Source organism: Neltuma alba, unplaced genomic scaffold (genome assembly GCF_004799145.2).
Source record: "Neltuma alba isolate B1F8T4 unplaced genomic scaffold, ASM479914v2 tig00005945_pilon, whole genome shotgun sequence".
Lineage (NCBI taxonomy): Eukaryota > Viridiplantae > Streptophyta > Magnoliopsida > Fabales > Fabaceae > Neltuma > Neltuma alba.
Genome location: NW_021634288.1, coordinates 371 through 25310, shown reverse-complemented (window position 1 = coordinate 25310; position 24940 = coordinate 371). Strand labels below are relative to the sequence as shown.

The 24940-nt window shown below is 34.5% G+C and overlaps 2 protein-coding genes across 4 annotated transcripts; both read right to left on the bottom strand.

Moving 5' to 3' along the window:
- Positions 1-1028: 1028 nt before the first annotated feature.
- LOC114749094 (E3 ubiquitin-protein ligase UPL4-like) lies at positions 1029-10835 on the bottom strand. 2 transcript variants are annotated; one of them, XM_028937568.1, is made up of 18 exons: positions 10666-10835; positions 9310-9975; positions 9102-9212; positions 8824-8940; positions 8572-8730; positions 8308-8469; positions 6484-6636; positions 6281-6402; positions 5053-6193; positions 4819-4902; positions 3365-4588; positions 3008-3238; positions 2821-2925; positions 2162-2242; positions 1996-2067; positions 1759-1887; positions 1594-1677; positions 1029-1485 (listed from the first exon to the last, which is right to left on the bottom strand). In XM_028937568.1, exons 2-18 carry the CDS (start codon positions 9940-9942, stop codon positions 1420-1422), a joined length of 4674 nt encoding a protein of 1557 aa, XP_028793401.1. In that variant the 5' UTR covers positions 9943-9975; positions 10666-10835; the 3' UTR covers positions 1029-1419. The 2 variants fall into 2 exon arrangements, with proteins under 2 accessions (XP_028793401.1, XP_028793402.1); XM_028937569.1 differs by having other exon boundaries at positions 1996-2064.
- Positions 10836-21078: 10243 nt separating this feature from the next.
- LOC114749093 (nuclear transcription factor Y subunit B-10-like) lies at positions 21079-24083 on the bottom strand. 2 transcript variants are annotated; one of them, XM_028937567.1, is made up of 7 exons: positions 23851-24083; positions 23466-23696; positions 23246-23375; positions 22986-22991; positions 22782-22856; positions 22630-22680; positions 21079-21366 (listed from the first exon to the last, which is right to left on the bottom strand). In XM_028937567.1, exons 2-7 carry the CDS (start codon positions 23681-23683, stop codon positions 21322-21324), a joined length of 525 nt encoding a protein of 174 aa, XP_028793400.1. In that variant the 5' UTR covers positions 23684-23696; positions 23851-24083; the 3' UTR covers positions 21079-21321. The 2 variants fall into 2 exon arrangements, with proteins under 2 accessions (XP_028793400.1, XP_028793399.1); XM_028937566.1 differs by having other exon boundaries at positions 22630-22689; positions 23851-24082.
- Between the last annotated feature and the right edge of the window lie 857 nt (positions 24084-24940).

The following is a 24940-nucleotide window of genomic DNA, read 5'->3' as shown; positions in this document are numbered from 1 at the left end:
TAGATCTGTGCAAATTACATCTTCGTCATTAATTTATCCGTTGTTTTATATGCAGTATTTCGATGTACTTGGCAGGCCAAAAAACAAATTTCGATGTACTAGATTTTTACGTAAAAAAGAAAGCGTATATGTATCTTCTGCCTATAATTCAAAGATTGAAAGAGTTATGTACGAGTGTGGAAGAAAATTTAAGGCATATTTGATGAATAATATGGGGTGCTTTATTAAAAAGTTCACTAAGATAAGTTACAGCGGGGGTTATTTACACAAAATTAAAAGTTTAATTAAGTTTTAAAGGGGAATAATTATTTACATATAAATCAAAATTCATAAAGTTTTTCATAATTTAACCTATATTCAATACAATTAACAATAAGAAAAAACTAATTTGTCGCTTCTTAATCTGATTCTCTACAAACACTATTTTGGTACAACTACAAAACACAGCCAAATACCTTTTGATTAATAAAACAGAAAAAGTATCCTTAACTCACAAATTACTTGATATACTTAAAGATTATTTTGTTAAGGAATATTGTATGTATTAATTAGAACATTAATTAATATGCGAACAGCTTGAAGAATGGGGATGGATCCTGGAACCCTGGCTTCCCGCGTTACACATTGTCATTTGTCACAACATCTAGTTGCCATATCCACCCCTACTCACAAAAACCGTCCACTGTCCAGTCATCTTCGCGTGCGTACCTCTTTAGAAGTGGAACATTTGGAAATTATCATATGATCTAAACTCATGAAATTCCTACACATACTAATTTTACTTTGGGATCGGACACTGCAAGTTATTTCCGCGGGGACTTGGTTGAAGATACTCGCGGAGTAAAGTTATGATTTTGACTTCTTCGGGGGTGCTCTAGGGAAAAGGGCACCAGCCAGTAATCAAACATGATCGGCTTGAACCGCTGAGGCATTAAAGATATTAAGTAACAAACAGGGCGATAACAAAATGCAGAAGTGGTCAGAATATACAAGTAAAACGACTGGCGTATGCCCTTGTAAGAAAACAATTTTCTGAAAATCCAATAAATAGCAGAAAATATAAGCCGTTGAAGGCGAAAGGCAACTATTGATGTAAATAAAAGGCTACCATCCAAAGAGATTTCTGTACACAGTTCTGTACATGAAAATATCTGAAAAAGCAACCACTTAAAAGTACCCTGGTCCCTGTACAACCAACCCAAGTCAATGAACTACCCGTATTTGCGGGCTATGTACACACCCCAACAATTATAGTCAGTGAAGACTGGAGCTTCTTCTCCTTCAGCAGCAAATCAGCTCCTCTTCCAACCAACACCCCTTTTGCCAGCAACACATTCAGATCCTTATCTACATCTCTATCGACTACTCTAATAATTACAGGTTCAGCATTGAAATGCGGACCAAGTCAAGAGAGTGAATTTATGAAAGGTGAAATGATCCTTGTCCCTCAGTTATGGCATAAAAGAGCTTCTCTTTCATCTTTTCCTGGAATTTTTATATAAAAAAGAAGTGACCAAAGAAATTAGACTCCAGTTTATGAGCATTATTTTCTGAATGCTTTAGTTAGTCAAGTTTGAAAGTAAGAGAAAGTACTTTTGATGAGTAGGGAGGTAACTTCAAGTAATTTGCACAAGTCATCACGCTAGGCAAGTCTGTGTCTGCCCGGTTGGTACAATGCTGTCAAAAAAAAAAAAAAACGTATGAGGAGGAGTTCCAACAACCACGAATTCATCTTATAGGGTATTAATATCCGCATACCTTTCTCACAATAGTCAACTTGGGATTAAGAGATGCCAGTCCGCCAGGAGGAAGTCGAGGTGCCCCAGTCACAAACTGAAGGAATGCTCTTCGCTGTGCATGGTCAAATTCTTGAATGATTTCCAGCAACTGACATTCCAAAGAATCAATCAACAGGTCATGAGATTTGGGTGAACAAAACACAGCCGAAACCACCAAAGAAACATATAACGTTAATTGAAAAACAAGAAGGCTCACATTAACGATTGGAGGACTGCTAGCAGTATACCCATGATCAAATTTAATGTGATCCGCCAGCTCAAGGAACTGCTCAAAAGAGATTATTAAATTTTAGTTGTTTTCATACTTTTCCTCTCAGCAAAAAACAAGTTTATACATGTTAAGAAATTAAATATATACATACAGCCCAAGAATCAAATTCTCCACAAAGCAATCGCTCAAGTTCTTCTTCATTATAAATGCGAAGATGCTCAATGGAAAAGACCTGGAGTTGACCAAAAAAATTAAAAATCAAATAGTTGACAATCACAAGATTTAAAAAAAAGAAAAAGAAAAAAAACTACCAAATTAATTGACAATTACAGGATCTTAGAAAAAGGAGGACGAGAAGGAGAAGCATTCTGTAAATTCTAAGTGAAAAAAAAAATACAGAATATAAAACGGGGGATGGAGTTGACAAACTTATGATCAACATAATGCCTAAAAACAAAACGAATCTTATTCAATTGACAGTCTATGTTTAAGCAGTAGCTAATTCTGCTTCAAAATTGAATCCACCTCTCATCATTTGGATTCCTACCTCTTAAATCATGCAACAGTAACCCTCATAATATTGAATATAAGTGTTAGCTTTAAGCTCAAATTCGTTCAGTTCATCATATAATATGTGAACCCCAATTCTCTTGACCATTTGGGTCTTGCGCGTGCGCACACAGACAGACAGACAGAGAGAGAATATAGCAATATAAAAGGTTTGTGTGTTAATCATCTCAATTGTTCAAAACTAAAAAACATTAGAAAGTATTTTAAGCATCATTTAGTCAAAGCGAATAACAACAGAACCTGATTAAAACCAGATTTGAAAGCCTCAACTTGTCTGGAAATTCCTGACTTCACAGTGGCATCCACAACAAGTGAAACATAATCATCCAGGTTTCTCATATTCACCTACCCAAAAAATATAAATTCTTATCACCAATGAAAATAACAAAACAAAAACAAATAGCAATCGCATAAAGTAATATCTTACTACTGTGTGATCACTCCCAGAAGTAAGAGCAATGTCAGGATACCCAGGAAGAGTGAAATCAAGGCAAAGGTCTTCAATTTTTGTATCTCGAAAGCATGCATCAAATTCCATCACATAGTTGTCTCCGCAAACAGACTCCAAAAATTTCTTCCGGTTAACGATAGCCTGAAACTCTTGAAGCACACTACCAAGCCCAGGATCAAATGATTGAATGTCGTAGAGAGAGAGTTCCTAAAGAGATGATAAGCAAACAAAGAGACCATGTCAAACATAATGATCATCTGTAAGCAAATAATTCACAGTTGTTGGGTTTCAAGCTCATGGGAAGCTCATCAATTGCATCGAGGATTGGTGTACCTTTCCAAGAAGAAGTTTATAAAAGGCTCTGGACATATGCAGATCTAAGACCCTTCCATCTTGAAGAGCTTTAGCCACAATTTGGCCCAAAAGGAAAAATTTCTTTGTTACTTCGGAGAACTGTATACCACCAGATGATTCTAGCGGTGAAGGCCATGGACAAGGAAAGAGTCCATAGGGAGACAGGATTCTCATGTCAGCCGGCAAGTTTGTCTTTAATGGGAAAAACCAATTATCCTCTCTCCACATCCCCATTCCGGATTTCTGGAACTCCTGACAGACCAAGGTATAGAATTCCAATGTCGGTCCAAGACCAGTACCAACTTCTTCATCATATTCCACTTCAAGAACTACTTTATGACGGGCATGTAAGTCCATCATTTCTGCAGCAGATTCCAAAATCCGGTTGCGAAAAACTAAAAATTTCTTCCGAGGCAATACCCCAAGGCTCAGGCGCCTGCTGCTTGTTGTTGCTGAATCATTGTAAGATAAATGAGGTTGAATCTGTTGCTGACCAAATGCTGCCAATTTAAAGTACTTGCATCTTGCCTCAAAACTAAATAGGAAAGGGCATGAAACCATCAACTGATTACACCATAGAGGCATAGCACCAATAGAGACTGTAAAAGGATCTCGCATTTGTTGTTCCAGTTTTTCTGTCAATTTTGCACTCACAAACTCATTTTGTCGGACAGAAGGAACCAGTACTTTCAGGCTATCCAGGTTATCAAGTTTCCCTTCAGCAAAAGCACAAATTCTTTCACGAGACATGAGGTGAAAGATAAATCTATTCATGCCTTCCAAGCTTTTAAGGAGAAACAAAATATCATGAGTCGGGCTTGATTTCTCCAAATCAGAAACAAGTTCACAGGAGAACATGTCCGAGAAAAAAGGAGTGTCCTGCATGTAAGCTGTAACTTTATCAATGATAAACACATCTTCAGGTGAATGAAGACGTTTTGGAGGGGCCACATCCTCAGATTTCACAGCCATTCTATAAGTTATTGTGTGTACTTGACTCCACAGTTTTGCACTAGAGAAAGAGTCATTTTGTTTCATCACTTGACCAAGAATTGCCTGGTACATTGTCAGTTTAGGATCCAGCTGCTGTTCTTCAAGGTAAAACACAAGCTTTTGTTCAGCTTCATTACTACAAGAACCCGGATGACCTTCCAGTTTTGGGCCTGCTTCTGCATTCAATTGGGGTTCTCTCTCTTCATGCCCCTGTTGAATATAATCATAAAAGTCAAAAAGTAAGCTAAAACACATGCATATTAGAACTGTTCTTAATAGAAATTTGAAGATTGAAAAGAGATATAAGAACTAAAGCACAATGAATTCAAAACATGAAAAAAAGGAAGCTTTAGAATTAACCATTAAGCAGTAGTGATGAATAATGAAATGTATAAAATCGTTGATGCAAAGATATTTTCTATAGCAATAGCCGTACTTACATGTGTTTCAGAGGAAGATGATTCCCCTGAATTTGCACTGACAGTTTGATCAGGCCCAGGTTGTAACAGCTGTGTCTCTTCTCCCTGCAAAATAAACAGATCTGCTCGTAAGAAAATCCAGGTGCCATACCCAGAAAAGAAAAGGGAAAAGACATTAAACAGTCAAAAATAAAGGAACAGAATGCAGCATCAGTGAACCAGTAAACTCAGTAACCAGGGCTTTAGAAATGTAACCTGTCTCTCAATGACATGAGCTAGCAAAACATCAGGCCCAATATTCACTTGAGAGGAACTTGCATTTGACGGCAGATGAATGGGTGGATTTTCTGCATGGAATGCTACTTGGCTGGATGATGACTTTACATTATTAGTGCTTTTTGAGCTAACCTTTGGCCATAAATATCCCCCAATAGCATGTAAGGATGAAAAAGGATCAACTGTATGAAAATCCTCGGTGTAATTATTAAGGCATGTCTCTCCCTCACCCTTGACAAAACGAACTTTCAGGCAAGGATATGGTATCGGACATCTATTTGGAACTGTAGCATAGGAACCCCTTAGTTTCAGTCCATTGCTTAGAATAACAGGAAAAGCCTCCAAAGAAGTCAGTGCACTCTGTAAGTTCCGTATTAGAAAAGAGAGGGGCGTGTCTCCAGAAGGAAGCTGAGGATAAGATAAACATACCCTTGCCAGAACCTCAAATCGTTTTTCAATCACAACATCATAACCACCTTGTCTTCCCCCATTTTTCCTCATAAGCAGACCATTAGATAAATAGTTTATCAATGATTTAACAATTCCACTCTCAATAAATTCAAAGGTAGAAACTTGTTCCTTGCCTGTAAGCTTCTCCATAATTTGATACAGTATATCATCAACCCTCTCTTCAGGCAGAAGACGAGAACCATTGCTAGTAGTTGTGCCAAGCGAATCATTTAATGCCACAGACAATGCTCTGAGATTTTGAAGAATTTCAGTCAATCCTTTTTCAGAATCATATAATTCTGGTGCTAAGAATTTCGACTTTATATGCTTTGCAAGATTAATAATTGATTCCTTCTCAAGCTTGCAAGTTCCTGCATCTGATACTGCTGTGCACGGTTCATTAGTAGAAAATGCATAACACAGGCATTTGAGGTCCCTAGAAGAAGACTTTTGACTTGAGTCAAATGCCAATTGGATGCCACCAAAAACTGGGTACATCAACTCTGACGAGCTTCCTGGTGTTAATAGTGCATCAATGGCAAAAAAGACACCTTCCTTTATAAACAACGTCAGGAAATCATCTGAAACCTTATTAAGAATTATCTCGGCAATCTGTAAGGCTAATATCAGCAAATGGTGATCCTTTCGAGTGAATACTCCAGCTAAAAAACTGCCGCATTAACTAGATGAAATCAATACATTTTCAAAATTATTTAATTGAACACTTCAACAAGGAGGATAGGGCAACTTGCTATACCTTGAAATGCCGGCATTCTTAAGTGATTCAACAAGCATGTCAGAGTTGCTCAAATAAACCAACTTGTGCATAACAAATAAACATCCATGGCAAACATTTAAACTTGCACCAGAATTAAACACCTGTAAAAGGGGGCAGACGAGTAAAATAAAATAATGAAAAGGACATAAAACAGAAAACATGTCTTTTAGGAAAAAACTAACCTGGATCAACAGGGGAACCACATCCATCCCGAACGTCTGCAGATGATCTGGGTGATTAACAAGAAAGGATTCTTTATCTAGCATTAGTTGATCATTCTGATCTTTGTCCAACCTGGGGAGAAGCTCGTTGAGCAATTTCAGAACTTCATATACCTGACATTACCATCAATCCTCAATCAATATTCACTTAAATATTATTTTTGTCAAAAAACGCATACTAAATGGGACAAATTTTAATTTGTTAATGGAGGAAAAATTGAACCAAGTAATATGCTGCGCATTGAAGCCTCCCTTCAACACAAGGAAAGAAATACCAAAGACAAAACTCGACAGATGTAGCAAAAGAGTTGGGATCAAAACTCCAAATCCTCTCATAGGCTGTGGCATAGGCTACGCATCGCTCATAACATTTTATGTAACAAAAGAAGAGAAATACACGCTTCAACTAACTATATTACAGCATAAAACCTTAGAATTTTGAATCATACATGATGAACAGCCAGCGTGACAACATGGTCTATTTCATCCGACATGTTTATAAGAAATTTCTGCGTATCATGGAGTTGGGGAATAATTACATTGGGTACTCCACATTTGGCTGCGCTAATTCATGGATTCAAGATATCCACAACACATTTGAATTACATAATTTTGAAACTGCATAAAACCAATCTGTTACTGTGGCAAAAAGTAATCAAAGTGCAATATATTCAATTATGACTTTCTAGATCCGTGATTAACTAACTTCAATTAGAAAACATGCAACTTTTGACTAGAAAACTCCCCAACTTCAGAGGCTGTAAACTGCGTTTATAGAGCATTTCCCTGCTCTCGCCAATCTCTACTTCTGTATAGGGAAGGAAAAATTCAGAGGCCAAATTACAACTCTAGATTAGATTCTCAAGTCTGACCATGTCATGCAATAACAACAACAACAAGCCTTATCCCACTAGGTGGGATTGGCTACATGGATAGCCTGACGCCAATGTGCTCCATCAACAATGAAGTCTTTAATTAGGTTGTTAACCAGAAAGTCTCGTTAGTCCATCAATGACCACAAATTCACATAAAAATATTGCTAAGCAATGAATTAAAAACATATCTATACATAAACCCTATATTATACTTTCAATTTGAAAGCAGAAAATAACATCACCAGTAAGAAAAACAGCATATCTTTTTATCTTAACCAATAGAATATGACAACGGTGTTCTGATTCAGATAGCAGTAATGTACTGCTGGTTTGACCTACAATATCCATACGTCTTGCTTTATGATTATTCAAATGAATGATATTTAGACAAGTCACACCAAGCACTACTTTAGTCTGCAGAATACATGAATACTTAAAATGATTAGGTTTGGGCATGCAACAAGAGGAATTATGAATTGAGTGGAATTTTAGGTGAGGTTTCTTTAGAATAGGATTTAAAAGAAAAAGTAAAAAAAAGAAATCAGATGCTGCAGTGCAATATATAGGAGAGGTGTTTGAGGAGTTAATTGGCAAATTTTAGATAAATAAATTAAATGTGAAAATTTGAGGACTGAACTTAAATGCTCTGCTATAAAGATTTCTGCATTCCAAACTGAATATGCAAACCTAGCCCAATAAGGACCTGAAAAAGACATGTTCTTCTAAATCCCCATACGACTTAAAATGAGTCCATAAGATAGTGTCATTATCCTAAGACGGATTGAGGGTCTAGGTATTGGCCTTATTTTCTGAAAAGTTTAACCACAGAATGTGAAGTTACAATAATTATTTAAATTGTGCGGACCAAGACAGTCAAAGACAAAACAATACTGCAGACTAAGCTGTATACCTGATTGCAATGTCCACCTATGGGATGAGAAGAAGAGACCCCATGTGGAAGGTCAGATGTAGCCAAGATGTCCTTCAATACATTGCTTATATTTAGTTCATACAAAGTCCTAAAAGCTACAGCTGAACCAGAAGAAAGCTTGACAAGTAGCCCTATCAATCCCTGCCAATCAAAATAATAAGCCCTTCTCATTTTCAAAGACAATAGAGAAAATAAGTGGAGAAATGTAGACGCTAAAAGATTGGGGGGGGGGGGGATTCTTACATTATAAATTGGTTGAGATAGAGTAGTTCGGCCATTCAAACTTAAAATATGTGACACTTGTTGAATCAACCCATGCTTACAAAGTTCATCCAACAATTTGGATGAGTGACCAGCTTGCTCAACTATTTTAATTAAGCAGGTAGCAACATTTTCTACAAGCTGAAGAATTAATTTTAGAAGGTTAATAACTAAAAGATATATTAAAACACTGAAGAGACATACAGAATAATCATCCAAAGTCCACTGTGGTACCTGCCGATCCTCATAACGAAGAAGATTGCATAAAATGGGTAGAGCATCCATGCAAGGTGACAGGCTTTCTGAAGGAAGCTTCTTACATATGTTCACCACAGTTGAAAGAGCCACTCTCTGGATAAATGTTTTGAGGGAGAGGAGGGGTTAGTGAAACAGAATTATTTCATCAAGAAGTCCTAGAACAACTAAATCCAATAAATTCTAGGAGTTAAAAGTTCATCATAAAAAGGGCCAATTCTTATGAGGCCGATGCCAATGTTCAGATTGAGGCTTACCTGAATGCTTGTTGAGAAGAAGTCAATAAAATTTAGAACAGCCATAATAGCCCCAGCATGTAAGCAAGCGAGTGGTTGCTCTCGGGATATTTTCTCTAATGCTTGGAGACACTACATTAACACAAGATTTATAATCATACATTCCTTTCGTACCATATAAAGGAAAAAAATTAATAAGATGTATTGCAAATAAACGACCATAAATAACCTGTTCAGCTACATCTTGATACTCAATAGCCAATAATCTTTGACATAAAGCAGAAATAGCATCATGGCTAACAAGGATTCCAGCTGATCTAGGATAGACATCACATATATAGGTGATAGCCCTTATAGCCAACAGCATTATATCTGGGTTGCTCTCATGCTTTGCCAGCTTGACCAGTAGCGGTGATAATGAATCTGAAGTCATGCTGGAGAGTGAACCCTCTGTACAAAATGACAAGACTTCACAAAGTTCTGTAAGAACAGCTAGTTGAGCAGAAGGCTCAGTCTCTTCACTCAGACTTGATATAATTTTTTTGAACTTCCCATGATCACTAGATAATCTCTGCCTGTGGTAGCCTCGGAAACTGTAGTAATGCTGCTCCATGTCATCTGAATCACATGACCCATAAGCTGAATCCTTTTCAGGTTCTCCCTCTGATCGACTTGAAGCAGAAGCAGATGAGGAAGTGTCCATGTCATTATCATGGGTCTCTAGCATTGAGTGTGTAGGATCGGTATGGATTTGATTTGATGTGTTGGAAGAACTTGGTCTTAAGTCCAATGAACTGCAAACGCGTTTATCAGCAGGTAGTTCATCTACCATTTCTGGGCGCTTCTGGCCTCGATTTTCCATTAATTGTTTTTATCCAGCAATGCAAATAGACACCTGTGTAGATCAAAATCTTATCAGATTGCCATTCATTACCATAAACTCTTAAACAAAGGCAGGCCAAAAAGTCCTAATTTAGAAAGACGGCATATTCTGTTCTTTCCCTCTTGCAGAAGTCCATAAGACCGATCTAGAACAAACTCAGTTCTATTATTAAAGTTTTCGTACCTATAGACAGTACGAAATTATTTCCTATTATCTTCAAAATTAATCTCGTCATTTAGTCATCAGGATCATAACAAAAATGGGATACAGCGGTCATGATACTCCTATTTCTCAATAAGGAAATCGTATCAGAGACAAAAGACCAAATTGACAGGAAAGTGATCGAAGAGAAAGGAAGGACAAACTCGTGCTATTCGAATGATAACCGACATAAAGCTCTCAGGGAAACCTCGAAGTCTCAGACACTAGACAAATCAAACACAACAAGTTCAGGAGCAAAAAGGATGGGCGAGGAAATAGAAACACTCAGAGGGAACATATAATTGACATGTACACATATACATAATATGCAAACACGTCCTGCGTTGATCATTTGCAAAAGAAAAAATCCACAGGTAAAAAAGACAAAGCAATCATACTGAAAACAGCAATGACAGCCAAAAAAAAACCGATAAACTGAGGAGGAATTAACGGAAGTTGTAGACTCAACCGCAAAGTTTCAATGGTTTATGGTTGAGTTACCTAGTTGTAGTGGTTAATCGGTCTTAGAGAAAGTCGAAGAACCAGTTTTGTATGGAAATCAAAAATAAATGTTATGGTAATATTAAGGCTGTTCTTCTCCCTTCCCTTCCTTTCCTCTTCGTCTCACTTCATCGCCGGATTCTTCTGAGTCTGGAGGATTAAATTAAGGTACGAGAACAGCGATGAAGAAAATGAAGACTCAATTTTCTTAAAGTAAAAATAAATTTATAACATAGACCGGAAGGCATACGGATGTAATGTAATTTTGATGTATCAGATCCTAATCCTCATTAGCATCATCCCCACGATCCTGATACGCTACTTGTGATGTACATAACTCTCAATGCAGTTCCGTGATCCTGCGGTTTAAAACAAATATACCAGATCGATTAGCTGAGGTTTGAGTGGCGTTTGCACCAAGATAAGCATCCTATTCTTTTTCATGATGAATTTTAGACCGTTAGATTAGTGCACTGGACGATGCCAACCGTCCAACCCAGGTCATTGAGTTGATGAAGCAATGGGCCTGGAATCTCAAGTAGCCCAACAAGCTCATTTATGATTTTCGTTATTGGTCTGACGTAATTATTCAAGGGTTTAATAACATTAAATTAACTAAACTACATTGTTTGAAAAAAAAAGAGAGAAAAAGAAAGACTAATCTTTTCCTCTAGCCATAATCAAAGAAGGGAGCGACAGCCACTTGGCTTCGCCTTTCATTTTTTCCCTTTGCCCATTGGTTGACTTTGTCTATTTCTTCATCTTGAGGATAAATTAGATCTTCTTGATTTGGAATAATTGTTAGCCCCGATCCTGCTGATTATTCTACCAAATTTAGATTGCTTTAATTCGTGATAAAAACCAGAAGATATGTGTTAATGCATTTTTCTTATTAAAAATAATACTACCGATAATACATTAAGTTGATTGATTATAAAATAACTATTTAATCTATCTAAGTCACTCATATTTGATTTGAACTATTTTAAATTTTAAATTTTATAAATTCTCATCCTAGGTTAAAAATATATTTTATTTTTATTCTATACTTCTTCCGTAACGAATCAAAATCATGAAATATTTCTGTTGGGATTTCGTCATCACACAATCCTCGGTTAACTGATAGTTAGTTATTAGCAGCATTAGATATTTAGCTCACCCATAAAAATTATTTGAATTTCGAATAGGTAAATTATAAATTTCTGAATGTGAATTGCTTAAGATTAGCTTTTTAATTTACCACACCTATGTAAATTTCTGAGATTTATATAAAACGGTAAAAAATGTAAATTAAGATCTCCAAGTAAATAAATATTTAATTAATAATATCAAAATAAAATGTAATCTAAGGTGAAAAATTTATAACTCTATTAAATCTATTTTAAATTTTTTGGCCGAAGAAATATTTTACTGTGTCCATTGTAATATCTTCGATTTAAAAATTATGCATATGGGATGTAGGCAAGTAGCTGCTTTTCGTGAGTACAGATTCTAAGCCGACCAAAAAAACTTTATGTTGAGTAATCTATCATAACTTAATTTCCAAATCATTCATTTTAATATTCAATTAAACAGTTCTCCTTTTTTATAAGACTAATTAAACAGTTCTCTAAAATAATGATAAACTTGGAGAATATAATAATCCTGTTTTGAGATTTACATATATGATTATGAAATTTCAAATGATATATATCCCCCAAAATCCAAATAATAATACTCCTCTAGTTCTTAAAATATGATCTAATTAACTAATTTGAGTAGATTAAAAAGTTACTTAAATTAATTAATATGATTTTTTTTTTTAAACACTCCAAGCATCTTTCTTGATTCCCTCCTTCTTTCTCCTACTTAATTATTGTTAGAAAAATATTAATAAAGTTAAATTAAAAAAATTGATAAACATATAAAATAATTTTTACATATAAGACTGATATGAACTTTCAAATTAGGTATTTTATTAAAGACCAGAGGAATATAATCTACAATTGCTGATAAAAGAATATCACCAACAAATGATTTTGATGATTCTCAAGATGATAAGTCTTGTATAGTTTGATTAATTAAGTCCTAGTTTTTTTTTTTCTGCCAACAATCCACTCCTAATTATCCATCGTTTTTATTTCATGATAAAATATATTTAATTTTATTTGATATTTTGATCATTGACAAATCAAAATCTATAAATCATTCGGTTTTTAATATTTCAGTTAAAGAATCCTTTAGTCATTAGATTAAAAATGAACTCGTATGCTCTTATATTCGTTCACCGTTGCCTGGTCCACTGACTTTTTTTTTAAAAAAATACAAGCATTTGTTATTAAAAATATGCATATCCCCTATTTCATCTGTGAGAATTTCATATTATGATTTATATATTAAAATTATTATGAATATTATAACATGTGGATGTCCATCTCCTCTTCTTCCTCTTCCTCTTCCTCTTCCTCTCAACTTCATCATCAACTCCCACTACTTCCACTAGGCATTAATCTTCCATTACTCCATTACCTTTCCACTATGCCTTTAATCTTGTAACTCCCCCCACTCATATTCATGTGGTTTATTATCCACTATCTATCATTTAAGTACCAATGTAACTTATATGTAAGACTATGCCTATAAATGAGGCATGCCATTGTATTGTGAAGCAAGTAAAGGAATACAATATCATTCTCTCATTTTTTTTGTCTACTTCTCTTCTCCAATCTACTCTCATTGTTGGTTAATTTCATAACACGTTATCAGCACGAGATTCTACCATCAGAGTTCATGGTTTCTAGTTGATGCACGTTGATATTTTGTTCGTTGAATGAAGATAGTTTGATCCGAAAGTTTGGTAAGATTTCTCCAATTTATTTAAAGCAAATGATGGTTTTGCATATTAACCATATTGATTCATTGGCAATCGAATATTTTATTCATCCTATTAAGATATGAAAATTTTTATTTTTTATTTCTTTTCTTATATTTTTATGATCCTACTATCCTTAATACTCCTTGATTTGCTATGAGGTTTATGTTTATCTATAAAATTACTATATATGATTATCATCTCTGATATTGGTTAATTGTTGTCTTGGAAAGTAGAATGTTAAACATATAAATGAATGGCTAATAGCCATTATATTCTTGATTTTGTGATTAGATGGCCAGAAGCCACATCACATTTTGATGATTATTTAATAAAAGACTATCTTATGGTAGTAACAGATGGCATGACAAGACTGTCACAATTTGATAATGTATATCAAAGTCCTGATGATTGATGGTTAAAAACTCACGATACAAAAGAACTTCATAGTTCTAAAAATTTTGTTATAGTCCAGAAGACTAATATTTGAGAAAAATGGTGATATGCTATTGAAAGCAAGGAATATATCCATAAGAGTGATAAAGAATATGATAACATTGTATCAGTGGAACTGATAACTAAAAGGGCAATAATCTTGGGACTTGACTATTGAATCATAATAGCAGAATTAGTAATGGCCCTATGATCAATATGATAAAATTATGAACAACTATTATAATATGACCAGAAGTCATATAGACAAATATATATTAGTTCATTGAAAAGCAAATGTTAAAGAAAAATGGTTGTGGAATCAAAAAGACCATGTGATATTATGAAAATATCGAAGCTAATTTTAATGCCTGAAGACAGTAAGTTGTGAAGAAAGATAGATATCCAATATATATATAAAAATAGAAAACATATAAGTATATGCCTAGAAGGCTATGTGTATAATGTTTAATTTTTATTGGTCTTTAAATTTATTGTGATTTGTGAGAAACAAATCTTATAAAAATTTGATATTGTAATATTGATAAGTGTGTGATATAAAACTAAATAGATCAAATAGACTCAAGAGTTACTAGTTATATTTTGTTTATTTATATCTTATTTATGTGATCTGATTTAATATTAGTTTTGAACATTTTAAATGTCTATAGTACCTTGATTAATATTGAGAAGTTTTGAACATTAAGTACTTTACTTTTAAAAGTTCATTTTAAATGTTCTTATCATTTTTGTGTGTTTTCTATGTGTCTTGTAAGTTAAATCTATGATACTCATAATTATTTATTATTATGTTAATAATATATTGAAATAGAGTTGTCTTTCATATTCCTCTTAAATTATATAGTTCCTGAAGAACTAGATGTAATAGTATTAATATAGTTCCAGAAAAACTAATACTGATTTTTCTTTATGAGCAGACAAAGTATTGATAGTGAAAAATATGACCCATAGATCTATATCACAGCTTTAGTTCTCCAAAGAGTGTAAATGTTATAGTATAATTGGATCAAAGTCCATAACTATATATGAACTAGGAAGTACTTAGGCTTCCAAGTAAAAGATAGGTTATTGGCTTTAACCTATTTTATGCTAGCAGCTATTTATGAAATATATGAATAAATGAATCATATTTGAATGACTCAATCTTGAGGGGAAAAACTGTTGAAATACAAATATGAGTTGATATTGGATATATTTTTCATATCAATTTCATAAATGGATATCATCAATCATATATTATATTGAAAAGTTTATTATTGGTAACGAAACATGATACAGTAAACCAGAAGTTTACTGATATAATTAGATTTATTGTTGGCATGACTTGTTTGATCATCTTAAACTATATAATTATTGAAGATTATGTATTGATATCCATTGAAGAACCAGAAGATTCTTCTGAATAGCCAACATTTTTAAGAATCCGTATGTGCTGCTTGTTCTCAAAGAAAATTGATTATAAAATATCACTAGTTATGTTTTGTTTTCGAATGGATCACTATATTTCTGGAAATATATATGGGCCCATTTAGAAGCACATAAGCCATACAAGTATTTAATATTTGATAGATGCATCTATATAAAATGGTAAGATGTGTGATTGATATTAATTTGCAACCTGAAGTTTGCAAGATTATTTAGATAAATATTTCCAGACTATGTGATTCCCAAAACTTGATTTTAAAGATACTAGTGAATTTATATATCAGGCTTTTAATGTTGAAAAGCCTGCTTAACAAATTGATCTAGCAAAATCATTTGTTGATGCCTCCGTGAATAGCTTGATCAATATTTATGAGAACAAATTTTTCCATTTTAGTGTTGGCATATTTGATATATTGCAGCACTTATAGACATCAAGGCAACAAAATTCTCCCAATAAAATTGGCTTTTGGTCAGGAGCAAGATATTTTCCATCTAAAGATTGAAATGTGTAATATTTATTCTTACCAATCCACCACAATGCACATAGATGGATATTTAAAGAAAGTTGGGACATATGTTGGGTAAGAACCTCCTTCTTCTTGTTTGTTTTTAAATGGAACAAAATAATGTTCCTAAAAGAAGCAAATGGATTTAGGAGACTTATACTACATAATTAGTTGACTGTTATTCGACAAAGTTTTCCTAACATGAGGGGGAGAAATTGAGTAGCTGGAAAAGAGAATGCATGGAATGCATTATTACTATTAAATATAGATCCTCAAATATATTAGTATGGACCAGAAGTTCATCAAAATTGCATTCATGAAATATTACAAAATATTTTACTGACTTGAATGAAAATTTTTAAATCTCATATTCCAGCTAAAAATGCTCCAATTATTTTAAATATTAAGACATGCCAGAAGCATGAGAGGTTAATCGGTTCCAATATAAATATCTTGAATAAAGAGGAGCATACAACTTAGAAGTTATATTGAGGAGGCATGTACTCTAGAAGAGTGTCAAGACATAACTAATTGTAAAACTCCAGAAGAGGTTCAGGTACCTGAAAAGAAGAAAAGATCTCAACAAGTTATGTCACAAAAGAAAAAATGGAACCGAAAAGGTAAAGTTGTCGACAATGATTTTCATAAGAATATCACGTGATAAAAAGAGGATCTTACACATAGATCTATCATACAAAGTAGATATAAATTTGGCCAAGAAGAAAAGAAAAAGGAAAAGACGTGATGGAAATATTGTTTCGATATGTGAAAATGGGCCTGTAGTCCCAACACATAAAATATAAAGTTTCTATAGAATAGATAGATGTTTATATAGATTTTCACAAATGATTATGATGAGACATATTACTTTGTGGTGGATATCATTTTGCATATTTGAATAGTCTGGCATTATGAAATGTGCCTGCTAGATGACCCCTGGATGAGGATCATTAAATAGTAAAATTTACATGATAATCCTTGAAGGATTCAAAAATATGCCAGGAGCATATATAAGAAAATCTTTCAGTATATAAAATATTATGAAGATTAAAATAATTTCAGTATGTATGATCCATTTTATAGTTTTGAATCAAAATATATGAAATTCCCTAAAGAATTTCACTTGCCAGAAGCATACAATTTAAGTTCTTGAGAACAAAGATTAAGTTAAATAAGTTGCCAGAAGCAATCAGGGCGTATGTGGTATAACCGACTAAGTAAATATCGGTTGAAGAAATGATATAAAAATGATCCAATTTGCCCATGTATTTTTATGAAAAGATCTGAAAGTGAGTTTGCTATAATTGTTTATGCTGATGATATAAATATTATTGGAACTCCTGAAGAGCTTACAAAAGCTATGGATTGCTTAAAGAAAGAATTTGAAATGAAGGGCTTGAAAAGAACAAAGTTTTGCTTCGGATTGGAAATTGAATACTTGAGAAATGAAGATTTTTGTGTATCAAATAATTGATACAAGAAAAGCCTTAAAGTATTTTTATATGGATAAATCATATCCATTATATACTTTGATAGTTATGAGATTTGTGGAGGTGAATAAAGAACTTTATATATTTTGAGAAGGTGATGAAAAACTACTTGGTCCAGAAGTACCAAATCATAGGTCCAGAAGTATCATATCATATCTTATCAGTCATACATGACATCACATATCATTTGCTGTTAACTTACTGGTAAGATATATTTTTTCACCAAAGACATTGGAATAGAATTCTAGATTCTTTTCTGATTCACATACTGGTAATTCCAAATGGAGTATTTATCTCACAATATCCAAAAGATGGTGAAAGATATATCCAGCAAATTCATTCAAATAAAAATCTAGCAGATTTGTTCACCAAGTCACTTCCTATTACAATATTTGAAAAGTTTGTTCATAATATCGAATGTCACAGACTCAAGGATATCAATTGATGTTATCAAGAGGGGGAGTTAATAAACGCTGTACTCTTTTTTCCTTGTCTATGGTTTTTTCCCATTGGGTTTTCCTAGCAAGGTTTTTAATGAGGCAGCATCAAATAGTGTATCAGTGAATGTGTACTCTTTTTCTTCTACTAGGTTTTTATTCCACAGGGTTTTTCCTAGTTGAAGTTTTTTAACGAGGCACATATATTGTATAATGGACATCCAAGGGGGAGTATTATGAATATTATAACATGTGGATGTCCATCTCCTCTTCTTCCTCTTCCTCTTCCTCTCAACTTCATCATCAACTCCCACTACTTCCACTAGGCATTAATCTTCCACTACTCCATTACCTTTCCACTATGCCTTTAATCTTGTAACTCCCCCCACTCATATTCATGTGGTTTATTATCCACTATCTATCATTTAAGTACCAATGTAACTTATATGTAAGACGATGCCTATAAATAAGGCATGCCATTGTATTGTGAAGCAAGTGAAGCAAGTAAAGGAATACAATATCATTCTCTCATTTTTTTTGTCTACTTCTCTTCTCCAATCTACTCTCATTGTTGGTTAATTTCATAACAAAAATAATATTTTAGTTATTGGTCATTATTATTGTATATTTCAGGAGTTAAGAATCGTAAATTTGAAAATGTCAAATATTAAATTGTATATCTTTTTAAAAACAGATTATTAGATCAGAGTTAAAATAAATAAATAAGAAATTATAATTTAATTTTTATATTTTGAAAAAAACCAGAAGTTAATTCTTTTGCTGAAAATTTCATTCCCTTAAAACTATCTTTAATCATTAATATACATAACAGCAGAGACATCGTTATCAAGTACCGAGCCAAAATTTTCAAAATATATGATTTAATTTATAATTTTTACATTTTAAATGTCAAGTTCATAGTCAAAATAATGATTAAAAATAGACTTGGAAATCTCATTTACAATAATATGGACATTCATATTTACATATAATTGCAATTTTTTTTTATTGAGCACGGGTGTATTGTCCTGTTGGAGGGCACATCAGGTGTGAGTATATTTCTTAACAAAAATTTGAATATTGTCGTGCATATTAAGTATATAATCCTATACACATCGATACAATATGAATCATGAAAGCATCCTGACATGATTCTTATGTTTTATATTAATATTTATTGAACTGAATTAAATTGATCCTTAATTGAGCTTTATATAAAAATTGAATATAATATAATATAATTGAAATTAACATAAAGGCTGCGTTCTTACTTCAGCATAGTCTATTTTTTTGGTTAATTTTCCAATACATGTAATTTAATACTTTATTTCAAGTTAAAAGGTTTTATTTTCCAGACTCGAGAGTTACTTTTTCCCCCATTAATAATCCAGCAGGAATGCACTGGAGAGGAGATAAAGATACGAAATGAATGAACTAGTTTTGCCGTCAAACGTGAAAGAATAGATATAAAGTGAAGATATCTCTTAGTGATGAAGGATAGATAGAGAGCAGAGCCAATAAATAATGCATACTTTACCTTGGAAAATCACAGAAGGGTGCTAGTCTGAGTAAGAAAATCATATGCAGGAGGCAGTGAAGGGGCAAGTGACTTTTGGGGTGGGCAGAAAAAAAGGCCTCACTAGCACATAAATATCAATTATGTATATATACAATAGGGTAAAAGCAAAAGAAAATGGCATGGCTTTATCTTCCACCATGACCAATGAATTGGACTTTGGGGTAAAAAGGGTCGCGATGGTGCACTACACCGACGACCACATGGCAAACCCAGCTTTGGTGTTTTCATCTCCATAGTCGCAGATAGCGTACGCTTCCCTCCCTATTAAGTCTTCACCACGACGCAGTTTGCACGCGCTTTAACGAGATCGCGCCTCTAGATCCTCTCGAAATTTTATTGTCTTTTATAAAATATTTCTATTTATATATATATACTTATTTCATGACCCCCCCCCCCAAAAAAAAACCCGTGATAAATAAATCACACACAACCATCTCTTCTGGTCTTCGTGATTTTGGTAACAATATATCACATTTGGCCGTGGAGGAAGAAGTTCACGCCACCTCTTTCAACTTGTAGCGTGATCTCGCTTTATTCATCCCACTTCAAACAAAGAGCTTCTTTTGCCTCCTCTTCGACTTCCTAAGTGTTTGGCAGTGATTTCCTCTCATTGAGCAACTTTTATTTATAGTTTTTTATACCAAAAAAAAAAGTGAATTGAGTTTTAAAAACTCATCATAACTAGACGTGTTTTTAGACTCAAAAAACGCTTATAAAAATGCTTACAAATTACTCACTAACAACTTGTATTTATAAACTAGAACAATCTTAGTATCACCCTGTGAAGGTTTTTTTGGGTCCTGTTCCGTACGTTGAAAGAGATTCTGAAGAAGTAAGAGCTGAAAATGGAGATGAAAGTATAAGTAGAAATAGAAATGGAGGTGAAAATGGGGTTTACAGCATACAACGGAAGGCTAGCATGATTTTTAATGGGTACGTATATTTATATCACGCAAGTATCAATATGTCATTGCTAAATGAAATTTTTTTCCCCAAAGGAAAAACAATCCACCTTTCAAAAATCACCAATACAATCACCTCGCCGCCTAATCAGATCTGAAAATCATATGTTGGAACTTGGAATCAATCAATCCACAACAACTCAAATATCAAACTAGAAGAACCTTTTTGCACAACGCTTTAGCTGTCACCACACACTTCGCCATCGCAGATGAGTATCATGGGTCATGAAGAAAGAGGCCAAGGGGTTTGTGTGTTATGACTGAAAATATGTTATGATTAGGTAGGGTCATCTCAGATTCCCTTTCCAAAAGATAAAAAGAGGAAAGAGGTAGAGTCATCAAAAAAATTACAAAATTGGAAAATTCTGTCATTTAAGGTCCAGTTCAATAGAAGACGAGAGACTTCCACGCATCCGACTTCCACACGGAAGTGACATCATACCAAACAAGTCCAATCCCACTTTCACCTTCAATTCCACTTCCAGATGCAGCATGCAGTAAAGAATGCGAGTGTCGAGGATTTTCACTGCGCACGCCCTCGGGCGTATTGATGAATGATGGCATTGGTTATCCGTAATACTGAGATTCAAATCTCTAGTTCCCGGAAAAACGACCGAGTACAAGATGCGACTGGACTGGGAGTGACGAGTGAATGATAATTCAGATTTCCAATAATAAATACAAAACACTTGGTCTGCCAAAACACCAGATGGAACAAGTGAAGCACAATGGGCTCCGGCATTTACATTAACACTAATGAAATAATAATGCTACTTCAAAGATAATATACAGACCATGATGGGAAAAAAAAAAATTTTAAAAAAATCCAGAAACTAGAGCCAGCACCACCTAATGTCATAAATGCACTAAATATGTCGAATTGCCTATGGCAATTACCAAATCTCCAACAACATTCAAATCCCACGACTTATTGACTGACTGAGTGTGAATAACTATTCTGGACCTTGCATCGGAAGCATCATACGCTGAACCTGAGGCTGATTTTTACCGCCAGAAAAACAAAAAGGTCAAATCAATATGTTATCCATCCATTAAAAACGTGTCAACGTAAACTCCTTAAATTATCACAAACAGGTGAACTCAAGAGAGGGGGACAATTCCAAATATGGTTTTTCAAAAAAGCATAGACTTCCACGCAGTATAAAATACTTTTCAAGTTGCATCAGTGAGACGATAAGCAAGTATTAAAGAAAGAAAGGTTCAAAGACGCATTAGGCAAAAGAGATGGGACACCACTATAATTCATTAATTTGTAACAGGGGGGGGGAAGATGCTGAACCCAAATAATTTTTTATTTGATCCCTACTGACCCATCAACCTGTAATGCATCTGCCTGGAGGCAGGCTTATCGCATAAGACACTGAAGTGGCTTAATCTAAGACGATGCACCACCTAAAGTATTTTTAACTTCACACCACAACATCCAATACAAAAATATTCGATGAAAATGAAAAACAGGAAACATCTCTCTCATAATCTTGGTAGATCATTGATATAATACAATCAAAACATAATTACAAAGAGTGAAGCTAGCAAGGACAGACTGCATCTAAAATTTAAAAAGATAACATCCAGCCACATGGAGGATTGCATGAAACCAACGGGCATCATTCACATGCGCATCAACAAGCCTCTTTTTTTAAGTAAATAAATCATCACTCTCATTAGCAAGGTTGGAACCCAAAAGGAAGCAAAATTGCAACCAAGGATATCCGGTATCCGGTCAACTTTTATGCATTAGGAAAAGAGAGAAGTCCAGAGCTATTGCGGCTCTAAGGTTCTCCATTCTGTGTGCTTTGCAAATTTCATTAGGAATAAGAATTTCAAACATGGCACCAGCTTCCTATGCGCTCATTTTATGGAGCCAACTAAAACCAACAAGCTGCTATTCAGCACGTCTAGTGCAATACGAGCCAACTGTAGCTGTGGCTCATCTTATGGTGAAGAATTATAAATCATTGCTTCTAAGATAGATCTTTGGTGGTATGACTTCTAATAACAAATTAAAAATAGAAATGGAATTAAAGCTGAAAAGTCCTGCTATTAAGGATATCTCATTAAGTCATGAATCCCATCAGCATCATAAACCAAATTGTTTATGCCTAGGAACTACCACATTAGATTTTGAAACAGAAAACAATTGAATGCAATTAAGATATGAGTCCAATCAGTAAACCCAGCATTTTCTTCATTATAACAAGATGCCGCTTCCAGAAACATAATAGAGTACGGGAGGTTACCTGAGAATTTGTATAGTTAACACCTTGTGAGAAAGAACCTTGATGAGCGAGCTGTAGATTTTACAATAAAATGGGTCAACATCAGGCATTGTCATATCAATGACTTTCTATCAATAAAAGTATGCATAAATATACATGTGCCAAATATATACCTGAGCATTAGGACTTGGTTGAACATCTTTCTTAGCAGATACTTCTCCGCCCTTCGCCGAACCCTTGGTATCACCCTAATATGCCACGATTTGAAAAACATAACATATACGGGCACAGACAAATAAGAAAGGTCGAATCGAATGTGAAAAATTAACAAGTGGAATAGCTATTGAAGCAGTAGGACTGTCAAAGTATGAACTAACCTCCATCTGCAACGAGCCCAATCGTCCAAGAAGAGGAAGACCCGGAAAAAAAAAAAAAAGGAACGAAAAGTCAGTGAAAAATCAAAGTTGAACAGGAGGGGACTCAAGCCAATCAAAAGTTCCAGTGATTTATCTTTCGTGGAATATTTCGACGTTTCGGGTAATAGGTTTGTTTTCAGGGAAACAGAAAAGTAAAGAAGCTTCTCTGGACTTTATTCACCTGCTTTAATCAATAACATTGGCGATAAACAGAACATTACCTCCCTGTATCTGCCCAGATAAATCTTCAGGGGATCGATGTAATCCTCGAACCCTAAAGTTGCCATTGCCCAAAGTAAATCATCGCCGTTAATCGTCTTCCTCTTTTCCCTCTGACACTTATCACTCGCCCTACATAATTCGACCCCCAATTAAACCCCAAGCAAATAATATTTTCGACAAAGATAACTACGTACATGAACAATTAAAGAAAAAACACACTCGCTGGTGACAAAGCTGATGAACTCGGAAACGCATTCCTGCACGGTCTCCTTGGCATCCTTGGCAATTTTTCCATTAGCAGGAAGTCCCTTCTTCATGATTCGGCTGATATTGGCGATGGGCAGGTACCTGTCCTGCTCTCGGACATTAGAGCGGGGGCTCTGATCGCCGCTCTCGTGGCTACCACCAGCGCCAGGACTGGCCGGAGCATCAGCCATCGTTGCAGGAATCCTAATACGACAAAGGAAAGACACAAATCCATCATCGATTAGGCACAAGAAAAAACCTAGAAACGGATCGAAACGAAACCCTAGAGAGAGAAGGAGGATGAAGAAAAAGGAGCGAGAAGCGAGGCGGGTGTGACAGAAATAAGGCGGGTAGGTACCTGGGGGGATGCGGAGAATTTGTATTTGGCGCGAGAGTGAGATCGGTGAGAATGGGAGAAGGATCGGACGCTGGAGAAGGAAGGAGTTAAGGAGACGATTGAGATGAGAGAATGAGTCGTATCAACGGTGTTGGTTTTGTTTTAATGCAACAAATAAACAAGGCTTCTCTCTTTCTTTTGCTTTGTAGATTCTGCATTCTCTCTCTTTCTCCGCTTCGGGGCTTCTGTGCTGAAGATCAAGGCCGGGCAGATGATTCGACCACGTGGTTCCTGTACGCGTTCGATGTTCCGAGTCTGAGGAACGACTCCGCAAATTATTGAATCAAAACCCCTTCCTATCGGTTATGGCGGCCAAAAACACAAAACAAAGGCCCTCCTTCTTTATTCCTATCAACGTGACATATTACTGAAAAAAATCTAAAAATATATCTTAAAAATTAACCTCTTGAAAATAAAAGTGAATTTTCTCATGGCTAAAAGCGTATATTTTTATACCAGGAAGGTTTGTGTTTTAAATATTTTCTGGGTTATTTTATATTTAACAAATATTTTAATGAAATCTAATTGTTTATTAAAAAATGAGATAAATATATGGATCTTTTTTTGGTGCATGAATGTTTTACTCATCGTTTATAAAAATACTCATCAAATATTAGGAAACTTATTATTCAACGAAACACAAATGCAAATCTTCATTTTTTTCATGACAAGCAAAGCATACTTAATTATCTCGTTTAATAAAATCTAATTTTGATGCGTATTTCTATTTCCATGCAATATTCGCAAAACCAAACAGGAATAGGCATGGAAAAGACATGACAACTCATGCATGTTTTGCTGTTGATAAATGATGCTTCGTCCATGGCATTGGCACGGTGAGTTACCATCGTGCCCTTTTACACTGTACGCTTTGATGTGGCCAATAAACATAAAATTTTGTGAAGGTAAAATAATTCACCAGTGAGGAGAATAACACAAATTTAAAATTCCAGGAAGTTCACTCTTTTTAGGAGGGTTTTGGTTTTAACGTTTCAAACCTGATAAAAATTAATTTTAAGTCTAAAATAATTTTGAGAGGTTCTAAATTTAT